Source organism: Genypterus blacodes, unplaced genomic scaffold (genome assembly GCF_046128005.1).
Source record: "Genypterus blacodes isolate CSIRO-AG114 ecotype Tasmania unplaced genomic scaffold, CSIRO-AGI_Gbla_v1 ptg000067l_1, whole genome shotgun sequence".
Taxonomy (NCBI): Eukaryota; Metazoa; Chordata; class Actinopteri; order Ophidiiformes; family Ophidiidae; genus Genypterus; species Genypterus blacodes.
The window spans coordinates 4,042,705-4,057,246 of NW_027466879.1; the positions used below are offsets into that span (position 1 = coordinate 4,042,705).

General features: G+C 40.5%; 1 protein-coding gene across 1 annotated transcript in view; it reads right to left on the reverse strand.

Annotated features, from left to right (window-relative positions):
• Positions 1 to 675: 675 nt before the first annotated feature.
• gpc5a (glypican 5a) overlaps positions 676 to 14,542 on the reverse strand; it is a 91,239-nt gene continuing 77,372 nt past the window's right edge. Inside the window, exon 9 of the mRNA XM_076156271.1 lies at positions 676 to 1,814. Coding sequence (XP_076012386.1) covers positions 1,648 to 1,814 — 167 coding nt within the window. The 3' untranslated portion in view covers positions 676 to 1,647. The remainder of the gene's footprint in view (positions 1,815 to 14,542) is intronic.

A 14,542-nucleotide genomic window follows, 5' to 3' on the forward strand; every position in this document is an offset into this window, starting at 1 on the left:
TGCAGAAGGTCATGGGTATTATAAAAACAAATCCTGAGGCGATCGTAATTTAAAACTTTAAAAACTCCAGCTCAAAATAAAGTTTTAAATAGAATTTTAAACCCAGTTCAAGTCAGTTTATGAGAAGGATACCAAGTGGTAATGGGTCATAAACACCATACATACATTTGTTAGAGCAGATTAGGTCTTCAGATTAAAATCATATCTTCCTTCTTATGAAATGCTTTTATGTATTGCTAATTCTACTGGAATCCTTTACAAACGGGAGGGTGGAGTCTAGTCTGTGCATTTGTGTGTGTACATGAAATTTTACAATTGGTTTTGAAAAATGTGTTGTGTGGGTTTCTTCCAGACTTCATTGCAGGGTTCTTTTTGCAGAGGTAGTGGAACCCCAGTAGATGTGAGCCTCACACACCTTTACTTGGTGCCTTTAAGCACCTTTCCCTCTCAGCCATTGACCAGACACCCATGACAAATGTCAGAAAACAAATTATTTTACTTTTCTCTGCACAAAACCTGCCAGTAGCGCGGCAGTGTGCAGTATGCAGTCAGGCAGCAGGTAGAGGCAATTGGATTCTTCCTCACCAGTAGCTCCAGGAGCTATCGCTTTCTATCCAGGCCTATGAAGGCAGAGGAGGATTGAGTTTGAAAGATGATAATAGACTCCTGAGGAAACTAATCTATTTCTGAAGAAGAAAGGAGTATGAATTCTCGGCTTTGCCTTCTCCATTTACCCCATACCTTACCTTTTACTATTTCTTGCAGCAGTAGTGCTGCAAGTTAATTTTGCAATTGAAATGTCTCAATTAAATGAACTGTGGGGCTATGGCATTACTATAGGTGAAGCTAAGCCATTCTCATCTATACTCTTTTCTGTGTGTAGGCAAAAAAGCACTGGAACATAATGTACTGTACATGTCTCCGTTAGCTGAAGCATTTTTATACAAAAACATTTGTTTATGAAAGGCCTTTATACATACAAAAGGGTTTGGAGGATGTTATAAGAATAACAGGTCATTTTAATTTGAGGTTGTACAAATATTGCAATTGCAAGAGCTGTGTTGTATTTTCAATTGAAACTCAAACAGTAAACGCCTTTTCACAGCAGTTGTTAGACCCCATTTTAAAGAGGAGCACAGAGAATACAACCTGTACTATGTACAGAGAATTACAGTGTAGTATAGGAAATAACAACTTACATACAGTATATCTACACATCAAATATATTATGTATTAAAATACATTTAAATTAATGCCAAAGTATTACAACACATCTTGTAGCTGTTTTCATGGCCTTTTGTAAGTCTTGGTAGTGAACTCGGCAGTTTTAAATATGTCATTATTAGTGTTAATGAATGGCACCTAACAGATAAAAGTAATCTTCAGTTAAAATTCTCAATGCTGATGCATATGCTCCCTCATGCAAGCACAGTGTCTCGTCAGTACATTAAGGTACTTTATTTTTCCATGCAGTCATTACTGTTTGTTTCTACCCTGTGTCTTGCACTGTGTGGAAGTGCTGCTCCATTAAATATTGGAGCGCGTAATGTCCATTGGTTGGTGCCTTTTATTCCTCTTTGCTCTTGCCTTTGCCTGGAGTTCTTCAAAGTTAAGTCTTGAATGTCTCATGCTGCAAAATGGCAGCTGTTACAAGGCAAGGAGGGCAGGTAAACAAGGTAATATCAAGACCCAGATGGCTCCTGTCAATCTCCTGGGTGAGCTGGATCTGCCCTCAGTTTCAGAATCCTCCCCATATGGGTAATGATGATGGTGATGGTGATGATGTTTGTGATCACCGGCCACATCTGGACTCACTGGGGAGAGAGCAGATAACAACATTTTCGAGATCATTATCATGCCCATTATCAATACAACTTCACTGGAGATGAATATATCATAAAATCAGGCATTCATTGTCCCTGTTACACTGTAGCATGAATGGTAGTGATAATTTGTATACAAACCAACCCTTCTCACACAGATATGAAATGTAATGAAGCACTAACCTTGTACATCCAGATTTTCTCACAGAAATGCCTCTGCTATGAATGTTATCTCTAACTAGATACTGCAGATACACATTCCATTCAATCACTCCCCGACCTGACCCACAGATGATGAGCTGATGAGTTAGACTGCCTGCCTGCCTGTATCTTTTGTCTGTCCTTCCCAGCTACTGATGCTGTATAGACCCTCTTAAGAGAATTCTCATTCCATCTCAGAAATAAAAGGCACGAAAGACAAAGATCGACTTCAGTACTTAATTCACCACCAGACAAATAATTTCCTTGACACTTTACACTTGCGCCAGACATTTTTCACAACTATCAATCAGGTGTTTTTCCTCATCATCAAGGCTTTCTCACTGCTGCTTCTCTTACCCCTGGAGAATTTTGTATAAAGCTGGCCAGGAGCAAACACAGGCTAAGGAAGGTAGGTGCCAACTCGCTCACTGTCTTGAGAGTTTGTAAGTCTCTTAATATGTTTCAAAAAATCTTTGCAGATGATGCACAGCAATATGTGCCAATTCTACTTAATGTTACTTCCTGCCTGGTTTCCCTGTTGAGCTGTAGACACAAACGCCTGTAGATTGTAGACTTGATTTACATATATACATAATTTATGCTTACCTGCAAATTAAAATGTCATGCATCAATGAACACAACACTTATACCTTATACCTGAGTATTACCTTCTAACCATCGCTATACAGTATATACCCTAATTTGTACTTCATTAAAATTAAACCTAAACAGTAAAGGACAAAAACAACAGCTGCAGACATCTATTTCACTGTTTATATGGGTTCAGAGGCATTGAGTGTTCAGGGGAAATGCAGTGTCCCATCCTGAGGGAAAGACCACAGAGCATCCTCTTTATCCCCTCTGATGTTACCTCAGGGGGACTCACACTTCATCCTGTTTCACTTCCCACAGGGGAGAGGTGAGGCTGAACCCCGAAAGATAACCAGCTGCTCCGGGAATTTTTCAGGAAGTTTTTCGCTTAGGCCCAGGGGCCATAAAAGTCTGTTGTGGGTAGGATTACTCTAACCCAAACCTTTTCAGAGTCCATAAAGTCTCAGTTATCAAGCTTTATCTTCCTCGCTGAAAAGGACCAGCTGCTGAGGCCACTTACACTCTACAGGCTTCAATTCTACCTTTCATGGTGCAGCAAGAACAGACTGCAATTCTATTTCCAAAAGCAGGACCCCAAACACCTACTTGTACCTGAATTTGCCCACAGAGCTAAACTAATCTATTCTAATCTAACCTAATTGAATTTGAATCTAAGGTCTTTTAAAGAAATAAACCAATTTACAACCGATCTCGTCTTCCATATCGCGGGGCACACACATCAGCTGCAACTGATCATCTGAGTGTAGCCTGTCTATTGATTCACTGTTGAGGAGTCCCCAGGATGGCGATTTGAAAGTCTACAGCTCACAGATTGTCCAGCTGAGTTTCCACCTGAGAGTCCTGAACTTCAGAGCCTCAATCAATTCCTCCAACTGATGCCTCAAAGTTTATAATACGGCTACATGCTGTAGACGGAATGACAAGAAGTGTCACTTTCAGATGAATGGATGGTTTACACTAAAATCCCATATGTGTGAGGCAATAGTATAACTGGAAAACTCCAAATAAGAAGCACAGGGTTCATGTTCAAGTGGTGTTTATGGACCAAAAACAGCAACAGCCTTACTTGATCTCTTTGCATAGGTTGGCTTTTGGTGAACAAAGATTTCTATTATGGATGGAAATCTGATTTGATTTACTGAGATTCAAGCCATATTAAACTGACTACCAGGCGATTTGAAGAGAGACAGAGATAGAGATAATTGCAATTGTGTTGTTTTGCAGTGATGTGTGTTGCAGGACCTTCACATATGACCAAATTTCATTGATATCTCCTGGTCTCTCTTGATTTGTTTCCACTAGTGAGGCCAGGACAGAAAACACATTTCTGATTTGCCTCAAGTGCATGGTATGGTGTTAAGTGACCTCAAAAAAATCCCGGCATACCTCCAACCGACCTCAACCTCAACCTCAACAAGGTCTAATCTATCTAATCTCTAATCTAATCAGAATAAAAGAAAAACTCTCTGAGAGAATGCAGGTCATTTAACCTGTAAGAACTGTCCCACCTCAATGGTTCTAATGCAGCTTGAATGCACATTCAACAGACCTGCTACATACAGATGAAGGTGAACAAAAAGCCAGGGAGAAACTCTTTCCAAAGAACATAAGCACGGGAGAGGAAAGTTTGAAACTTTAGGCAGAGATTGTCTGTCCGCAGGTTGGCTGGGCATAAAAAAGGAGTAGCAGGTCTAATTCTCCAGGTGTTATCCAAGCCCTTGATGCCAAATATGGTGAGAGAAATTCAACTTGAAGGCAGAGAGGAGGGTAAGAACTAAACACTCACATCACAGAGTGACTAGTCACACGGGGGAGAGTTGAGGCTGGAGGCAAAAATTAGGTAAAACAGTGAATAGGGTCTTTGTATGAAGTGACAGATGAGAATTATTATTATTAATATTATGACTATTTGAGTATTATTATTATTATTTGAAAGATTTAAATGATGTGGTGAATATAAGAACCTGACAGCCCACATTTTTGTGGCTACCAGTGTGCCTAAGGCCTAATGCAGCAAATTTACTAATGGCATAAACCAGTGAGTACTTTTTACATCTAAACTCTTGAGAAAGTGCTGCACTGATAACTTTTTTTGCCCATGGCAAAGTCCATTGAGGTTAGGATGAAAAAAGTGCTTGGTCTGAAGAGAGACATCGGTCAGAATGAGAAGCTTACCAGTGAAGTGAAATCAATACAAGTTGATTCCCAAGGACTTGGACCAACAATGATCAATAGCGCACTAACTGCACAAGGAAAAACACCTAACAACTGCAGTGATGGAGAGTTCCTTTGTGCGATTATAAGATACTTTCTGCTCAAGTCGTCAACTACTCTGCTATGCACTTTGGAGACACTTTGCTCTCAGATTTACTCTCAGACACACAGTAAATGCCTTTGTTTCAAACACTCTGAGGCCACTTTCTAAGATAGCTGAGGTTGATAATGTTTTTGTTAACATTTTGTCAGACAAGTATTGATTCAACTCACTGGTAAATCATGTGGCCATGGTTAGTGGCGCTGTTGGTTTCACATGATGTACAGAACCCCTTTCAGTACATTGTAGTCTTAAGCACTAAAAATGCATTGATTCCCTTTATTACCAGAAATAAACTACCTGAACCTGAAAGAAGTGGCAGATTCTTCCTTTCATTCTGCTGTGAACAAGTCCAATTTGAGGGATTACACCAAAATCGTATTGCACAAAAGCAAGAGCAAAAAAAACCTCACAAATTCAGTTTTTAATCCTCTTTCCTAAACAAATAGTTTCATGGAGAGATGTGAAGTGAATAATCACCCAAAAGACCCAGAGGAGATTTCAGAGTACATTAAACTAGGAAGCATTACTGCTATAATGGATGATGGGATGTTTTTGTTACAAAGGTTGTTGTTATATTAGTGTTGATAGTAAGAGACACCATTGTGAAGCACCAAGCTGTAAAGTGAGAAAGCTCCTGTGGACTAACACTTGTACAGCAAATACACTTATTACCATCAACCACCTCAAGACATAAAACCCGAAAACAAAATCCGCTTAGGCCTCAGCAGCCGAGTTTTAAAGCTCAGACTACGAACGTTAAACAGGACATAAAAGAAAGACGTTTTAATTTCTGAGGCAGCTGCTTTTTCCTCGTGCACAGTTTTGTTTACATAAGAACGTGCTGAACCAAGGAGGGACGCTAAATGAAGAGATAACACCTGAGACCCCTTAAAGAGACAGCTGAGCGCTCCCATTCTCTCAATGCAGCGCCGAGCAGGAGACAGCCTCCCCCATTCAATTAAATCCAGACGCATCGCGGAAAAAACAAATTAATTAACTACTTATTCATGAAAATCGCTTTGCATTTTGAATAATTTCATTTATTTGTGTTGTCTGAACAGCTACAGATGGTTAATGAATAAACAGTGTGTGCTCCTATCCCATTTCTTCTCGCTTTTATGTTTTTGTCAGTGATCACAATATCAACTGTCACCTAAATGCTACAACCCACATTTGTTCACTGTGCAGCAATGTCAGGTGAGGGGGATGTTGTTGTGTATTAGTATTAGTATTATGTAGACTACACTTCGACCCCTTTTTACACCTTGCATCTGTGTATCCAGACACACTATCTGGATATCTAATGTCAGTACTCACACTGGATGCCGTCTGCATTGTGATTGTATCTTCAGTAGGTGGGCCATGCGGATGTTCCGTGTCCATTTGAAAGAATGACCTTTATGGGTCATCCCTGTACGGCTCCAAGTGCTACTGTAGGGGCTCATTTATAACTTATATATAGCTTAATAAGTGCAAGAGAGGAGAGCCAAGAAGATGAGTCTGACATTTTCAACTGGTGAGCAGATTTGAATGTGTCTCCATTGTACGCACTGCATTTACACTGGCATAACTGTGACAGAGATCTAATAACAGCATGAGCAGATTGGTTAGCATTCTGCTCACAACTCTTCCTGTGAACATTCACACCGTGCATTAAAATGCCATCTCAGCACAGAGATGATAATTTAATCTTGTGTCACTGTGGTTATTCTCCAGCTGTGTATTGTATTCAGGGTATCGGGCAGGTAGACAGGCAGGTACATACAGTATCAGGGTATTTGTGATGACTCATCTGGCTCTCAGGGTCTTGTAATCGACCTAATAATCTCACATACCCAGGTAACCTCTCCTGCCATTTGAAACCAAGGTCCCTAATGGCTGAATCACCTCTCCCCCGCACTCTTTCCCTCAGAAATACATGACATTACTAGCTAAACATGCACTGATTGCTATTTCATTGTGTCATTTCCATCTACACGTACAGTATGCATGCCTTTATTGAGCCAGCGTGTTCAGCGCTCATACATGCACAATTTATGGTATTATCTTAGAGTGCACACACACCCTTCCTCTCCTGTGTGTTACAATGCTCTGTGAAACAACGCATGATACGACTCTAGCAAAAGCACATAGTGATGGCTCAGGACAAAACTTTGCCCCTTTTTCCTGTTTGTTTACTAAAAAGAACCACAGACCAAACAAGTAGGCACATATGAACATGATGTCAGATTACTGATGATATGGTATATAATTTCTGACAAACTGCCGTCATGTATCAAAAGTGTAGCAAAATGATGACTTAATGTTTATAAGCTTGTGTTTCGGCCCAGCTAACTGTCACAAACACGGTTTGGCAACCCTGTAAGAAGACCATCAGGTCAACCTGCCTTTTGTCTAATATAATTTACCTCCTGTACTTACTGCTTAAGTATTTCAAATGCCTTCCCTGACCCCAAATAAAACCAGCATCCATCCTGGTTGCAGAGTTATTGGGGAAACCAGGATCAATGGAATCTAATTTAAGGCAGAGGCATTATTCTAAACACAGAGCCCTGCACATCTCTGCATGGAGCCAGCAGGATGATAAAGTGGCCTGGTTATATCCTGTATAGCTCTGCTGCACAAGCCACAGTGAGAGTGTTCATATCCTGGATCCCATCACCCCGTCCTCCATTACACCCTCAGAGCAGTCAATACTGGGCTCTGACCGCCAGTCACTCACTCTCAGGTTGCACAGTCAGGCAGAATACAAATCAGCAGGACAGCTCCTGAAACAGCTCAAACCTCTGAGTCCACTCCGTGTCTTAAAAACGGGCTCTTTTGAAAATGTAGTAAACAGGAAAATTGGCACAGCGATACATATGTTTATGAAAGAAGCAGAAACAAGACACAAAACCATTGAATAGGAGAATACAAAATGCTGGAATGGAGCAGTGTGTGGCGTGAACGTCATACAAGGCTGTGAATGCCTATCATCAGTCCCACTGAGGTGCATTCTGTCCCACAATAACCTGCATAAGCAATTAGAGTCAACAAACGTTATTATAATCCAAAACTCTATTACGTTTAGGGAAAATAGTAAAGCTTCAATGTTAGAAACAGCTATGGCCTTTAATAGGCTGTTTGGAGACACTGGCGTGTGGAGACACATCTTAAGACCTGCAATTTAAAGTTTTCATCTTGGCACACTTAGAACTATAGAATAGTTATGCCTGAATATTTAACGCATAAAATGAAACCTCGTCTTTATAAACGTTGATAGCAAACACAAGCTTTTTTGTGTCTTTCATCATTTTTAGACAATGATACACTTCTATGGTACAGAGGTATTAAGTGATTTCAGACTTTGGCTATACAAACAATATTTGTCAGCTGGACAAATTCAATGTTGTTTTAGGACTTTAAATAGGATTTGGAGGTAATCACATCAAGATAAACATGACAGAAGCTTTATCCTTTTATCTGCCTAGAGATTTGAATTCAGATGTCGATAAGACCACTCGAGTAAAGGTGGTTGCAAACGCAGGAGAGGCACCGGAAACATTTACACATCATAAACTACTCCATCAATATTGTAATTTATACCTGCTGCCCCTCACAAAACGGGTTAACAACAAATTGTATGGGGCAATGGAAAAGTTATGATGTAATTTCATGCAAGGGACAGAGAGGAGGATTTAGTTAGTTTGGTTCTTGTCGCAAAGCAAAGCATTTTATTGACACATCCCTAATTTTTATGTATGTGTGATATACTGTCTGTTGTGTATTTTTATGAATGTTGAATAGTATTTAGATTTTTCACTACTACTATTTTAAAAATGAGTTATCTGTTGTTGCAAATCAGTTCTATTGGCTAGAGCTAATCAAACTAACCATCAATCATTCTGATCACTTTAATTAAGTTTTATTACAGGTAAAACTGATTCATAGAAAGGCCAAACTGGTAGAAACCAAACAACATAGCAATCTGTACAGAGAAGACAATCTTTTAGAAGTTTCAGAGCATTGCTTCCTAGATTAGTTTACGTTTTGTTGAAGCCCGTGGCAGAAGGCTGACACCATACTTGGCGCTTTAATCTTTGATCATTGCTGGACTCAATTGCGAACAACTCAACCAGGTAACCAGGTCATTGTTTTTGCGCTTCTTTCTGGCAGCCGATGAAAGACAAGCGCAAACCAACCGCGTTAATATTGCATCAGATGAAGCCTGAGAGTGTTAACAAAAGGAGGGGATGTGTTTAATTTTTCATGCGCAGTTCTCTTTTTCACTGAGGAAAACAAAACATGTGTGCCTGATCACATTGACACAATCTGGTAAAGGCCTCAGCAAACCCCGACTGCCTTCATGGAGTCTTCTTCAGCCAGCGAACGCTCCGATTCCAGGTTAAGTGTCACTAAAGGTTGATGCAACAGGAAGCGAGTGCCTCTGTGTTCAGCAACATGTGTGAACTTTGACCTAAATGCATTATGGGGTGAACTTTCTTTGGGTGCATAAGCAAAGGCATGATTAAAAACTATTTTAGGTGTGATTAAAAATGACTTTTTGAGAGGACCTACTTAGTGAAATGTTATGGGGAAGCTTTTTTTTGGCTCAGTGTATCCTTTCCCATCTGGCTTTGTTTATAGGGATGTTGAGGATCAGCTGGACGCACTGCTAACTGTTCTAGTTATAAAGCAACTGACTGCAACACATTAGTCCCACTTTAGATGTTGTGCATAATAAAGCTCACACACAGAGCAGAGCTCAACATTTCTGTCTGAGCACACTGGGAACCCCATTGCTGGGATCCTGCCGGGCCGAGCTCAATCCTGACACCGTTTTTTCCTAAAATACACATTCCTTTCATGCCGCTGCTTCCGAATTTCACGTCAGGTTCTGCTCAGATTGCTGCTCTGTGTGTCCCCAGCCACAAAGAACAAGGTGTAATTTTACCCCATGACAGTAGGGGGGATGTTTCCTTTTACCAGTGTATAGCAGGTATTCATTCAGCAGGATGATGATGAAGATGAAGATTCATTCAGAAAGAGTTTGTTCCAGCTCGTATTTTGTCCCGACATTGAGTGAGTTCTTGTGTTCTGCAGCATCTGTGTCTTCATCCTCCTAAGTTTGAAATTCTGATTCGGATTTTCAGTGTCGCTGGAGTTTAATAAGCAAAGGAGGTCGACACTGAAGTCTTCATTCCAAACTGCATTAACAGCAAGAGACACAATTATTATAAGTTGTTATTAAGACGAGTGTATTTAATGTGGAATGTAGTCGTTTTAGCGGCATTGAAATCATTTTTACCATAAAGGATCAGAGGGTTTTTATTGATACAAGCTGAATATTGATTTGTTTCAGTAATTTGCCAGACGCTGTTGGAAAGACGTCATGCATCCTCTGGTAATGTTCACAATCAGGTAAGAGTCGACCCGGACAACAAACACACAAATTCTTTGGATAAGGTTCAGTGAGGGAAAGAAATATTAAGTTATGATATAAAACATTGTGAGGCAAAAGTTGATAAGGAAGGAAGAGATGGTGAAATCAAGCAGCCCATCCGTGTGACAGGCTGTAATGAAAAACCAGGAAACAAACCTGTTTGCACAATTGGAGTAATAATCTTTCCTTCAACTTAGAAATCAAACTTTGATATATTTTAAGCAGAGCGCAGACTGGAATAAGTACATCATGACCAGATATTACTTTTTCTAGAAAGCACAATTTGCATAATAAGGTTTTGGATTTGACTCCATTCCCTGTCTTATTAACCTTCTATTAACCTTTTGATAAACACAGGCAGCTCTGAGAGTTGCTCCCTGGGATCACACACCAAAAGCCTCGGCCCAAATTTATCAGACCAGCTGCAGAATTGCTTATGGGTGATTAGGCCACTGATAGCTCATCGCCTCAGTGAAGATGAAGATCTGGTTGAGGCTGCTCGGGCCGTGGGGGGGGGGAGCTTACAAAACAACTGGTGCTTTATCTAAACCTGCATGTAAGATGAGAGATCACTGACAAATGATTAGTGAACCAGAGGAAACAGGGATCTTGTGTTTTAGCCTAATTTTCCCTGAAAAGCATGTAAGATAATTGAGCAAGAAAGTCATTTATAGTTTGTTCAATCAAATCAACCCAGTCAGATAGCAGAACTTATCAGGAATCACTATTTGAATTAAACAAAAGTTCACTCTCACAGCTGTTTCCTCTTAAGTTTAACAGAGAAGAATCTCTACAAAATTCCTCTAAAATGTCAAGAAGCAATGAAGAACAGCTGGACAGTGCGAGAAACATCTTGGTGGAGCTGAACGGGTACAAAGCTTCACTGACAGGAGTGAAACAGGATCGACTAAAGGGACAATTACATAAGACATAACATGTTATCCCTCCATCTCCCTCAGCCAGGTTTTTTCAGCATTCAGTGCCATTTCAATAAGTCAATAATGGAGATGGGAAACTAAGAGCACTTTGCACAGGCTTGTGGATTGCTTCTATTGTTCATCGGTAATGAAATTATGGAAAGAGAAGCAGGAGTGAAGTGAAATGAGTGGAAAAGTCACAGGAAACGCCTGATACGGCTCCCCCATAAAACAACAACATAACAAAAATAATCACAGTACAGCTATGATAAGGGGTTGTAAATATTTCAAATTTTAGCGTTACTATTTTCTCTCTATTTCTATTGTGCCGTTATACATAGAGTTCATAACTTTTATAGCTGAGCAAATGGTGATTTGAGGGTGATGCCCACTGCTCTATGCACGATCGGCCCCACTGTGCATCTCAGCCTCAGACACGTGAGTGGGACCAGTTCTTCCTGCTCTCACTGCCATAGCATATACGTATGAAACACACAGCAGCTCAAGCACCTTTGCACCTTTTGGCCACACGCAAGAATGAACACGCCTTATGACACGACGTGTAAAGGAGAATATCGGTTCAGCATGTAACAGGTGACAGGAGAGGTGTGCAATTTCCCACATAACAGACAGGAAACACTTGATTACCGGTGTCGTGTTTCCATCAATCCGATGCTGCTGCATGGTTGATTGTGGGCTCAGCCTTTCTATGAGTCAGGCCTGTGATTATTGTCCTCATTTTCATTTTGGGGGCCAGCAACTTTTTCTAGGCTAAACGCCCGCCCTGGGTTTTTGCAGCCAAAATGCTCTGAAAGGTTTTTAAAGTGGCTGGAGCTCCTGTACGGCCCCTGTGCTGAAGGTGTCTGCGTGGGAGAAACAGAAACAGAGATGCAGAGGGCTTACTACAGCATCTTCCAACCACTGCACTGTAATGCTACAGTGACTGAGACGCACATTCCTTACACCTGTCAGGGGCTTTAGCTGTATGGATAATGGAAATTAATTTACCCACAGTAAAGCACTGATTAATGGTTGATTTCTATCAGTAAACACTGCTAATCTTCCAGCAGAGGCTTAAATAAAATCACACCTTGGCTACCTGAAGGATTAGATGAAAAACTGCCAGGAGGACTTTTATTTTGAAATACAATTAATTGCTGTCAGGTTGCCACCTATGGATAATAGATTTACTCTGTCAAATTAAACATTACTATTGATGAATGTACATAATATAGATAAATAGATGCGCCTGTTTATGTTTAATCAATGCATTATTAACTGGGTTTAAGGAAAGTGTGTGTGTGTGTGTGTGTGTGTGTGTGTGTGTATCTCTGAGGGCACCAGTCTAATGGTTCAACCACATCCTCCACTTCCATCAGGCTTTCCCTGCGGTTGATTAACTTTGTGATCCATTAAGTGTCAGTATCCCCCAGCGGGGAGACGGTGCCCTCCACTGTCCTCTCCCAGGATTAAGGGAATCCCTCAGACATCATCAAAGGGACTCAGTTGACTCAAGGTGAGCAGTGATGTTGCCTTTGGTCAGTGAGATAGTAACAAGAGGGTGAAACAGAAGCAGCCACTCTGCTGAATCGGGTCAAATATAAGCACCATCACATATGTTTCACCAGTATCCTTTACATCTGATCATAGCCGTGACATACTCATCACTCTGAATGTGGGCTTTGATTAAGCAACGAGGGCAGAAATAATATAATGACTCCTTCCTGGCTGAAGCGGCTTACAGCACAGTGACTGTAGAGGCGACGGGCGCTTGGTGATTATGAATCAGTCTGAAGGAAAAAGCGTCTATAAATAGTGGCTCTGATAAAAAGGGAAAATCAGAGCAGCAAAGTGGCGTCACAGCGTCACAGCATCACAGCTCTATTGTACCATGGAAATTAAGGCTATGATTTTGGCAATACCTATTTACATAAAATTTCCATGACAGCCTGCTCTGACTTTCTTTCAGGGCAAAAACTGAAACTGCAGATGAAGTCAACTATACCAGTTTTATTAGTGTCACATTAAGAACTGCTCTGTATAGTTTGGTCATTTGCATGCAGATCTTAAGGTGATTTTGATCATATTGCATTTTCAACTTGACATATTTTGCTATTAATTAAGAACTTAAACACAAATACTATCATGTTTAATCTGAAACCATTTCATTCATTTCTTATCAACAGACTAAACCAACAACCACCTGTAAACATCTTTCATGTCACAGTCGATATCTTTTCAAGAAGAAGACATTGCTGTGTGCAGGATTCAGTCTTATTCGTTTTCAACTTGAAAATATTACCTGCTGAAAATAAGTGTAGAAATCCATGTGCTAAGACCTCGACTCCGCAACTTTCAGTTCAACTTTTCCTCACCAGGTTTGAATGCAGCATGAAATGAGGCACGGAATTGATATTTAATTAATGCTTGAACTGACTGCAGGGCTCAGGCTCATCTGCTGCATGTCTCATGCAATATGGATGATTTACAAGTGGGCTTCTTGCCATAGTAAACTTTCCACGCAATGAGGGACGCCGACGAGAAGTGACGAACACAGTCGGCACACAAAGGGAGAAAGTGTTTGTCGATGCCATATGGATGCATGTGTATGTGATGCATAACTCAGAGAGAACACTTATGCAATGGAATGTCAAATGAACTCAAACTGTTTAAACTTTCTCTTATTTAATCCTTGCATACCAGGGAGATGCTTTACGTTAAAAGGCCTGAAATATTTATGAGTGAAGTATAAACACCTTAGCTGTTCATGCGAGCGCCGAGTCACAGAGGATCTCTTTCTCTCTCCTGCTGTCTGAGCCACATAAAGATGAAAGCCGCATCTGCACAACGGCAGGATTCAACTCTTGCATTCTCGACTTTACCATGAGCATTACCATGCAGTGAGCTTTGTGTATCAGAGACAAGTTTCTCTGCATGCTGTAGCTACATTTAAGGACACTGACCCTCTTTGGAGACTGTCACTGACAAAAGTTCTCAGAGGAATGTTCCCACAATGCCGCGCAGCACTTCCACAAAGGCAAACACAAAGTGTCTTGGATGTTTGAAACATTCTTCGGAATCTTCTAAACATTGTTGAAATGCCAGTTTTCTTTGCTTTAATCACAATGAGTCCACTGTACCAGTGTCTTCCGTATCTTGTTTGTATGACATAAAAAGTCATTCTCATCTAAGGGACTCTGCTAATAATGTCCATTTCTATGTTTCCATCTTATGCAAATATACATTTGAT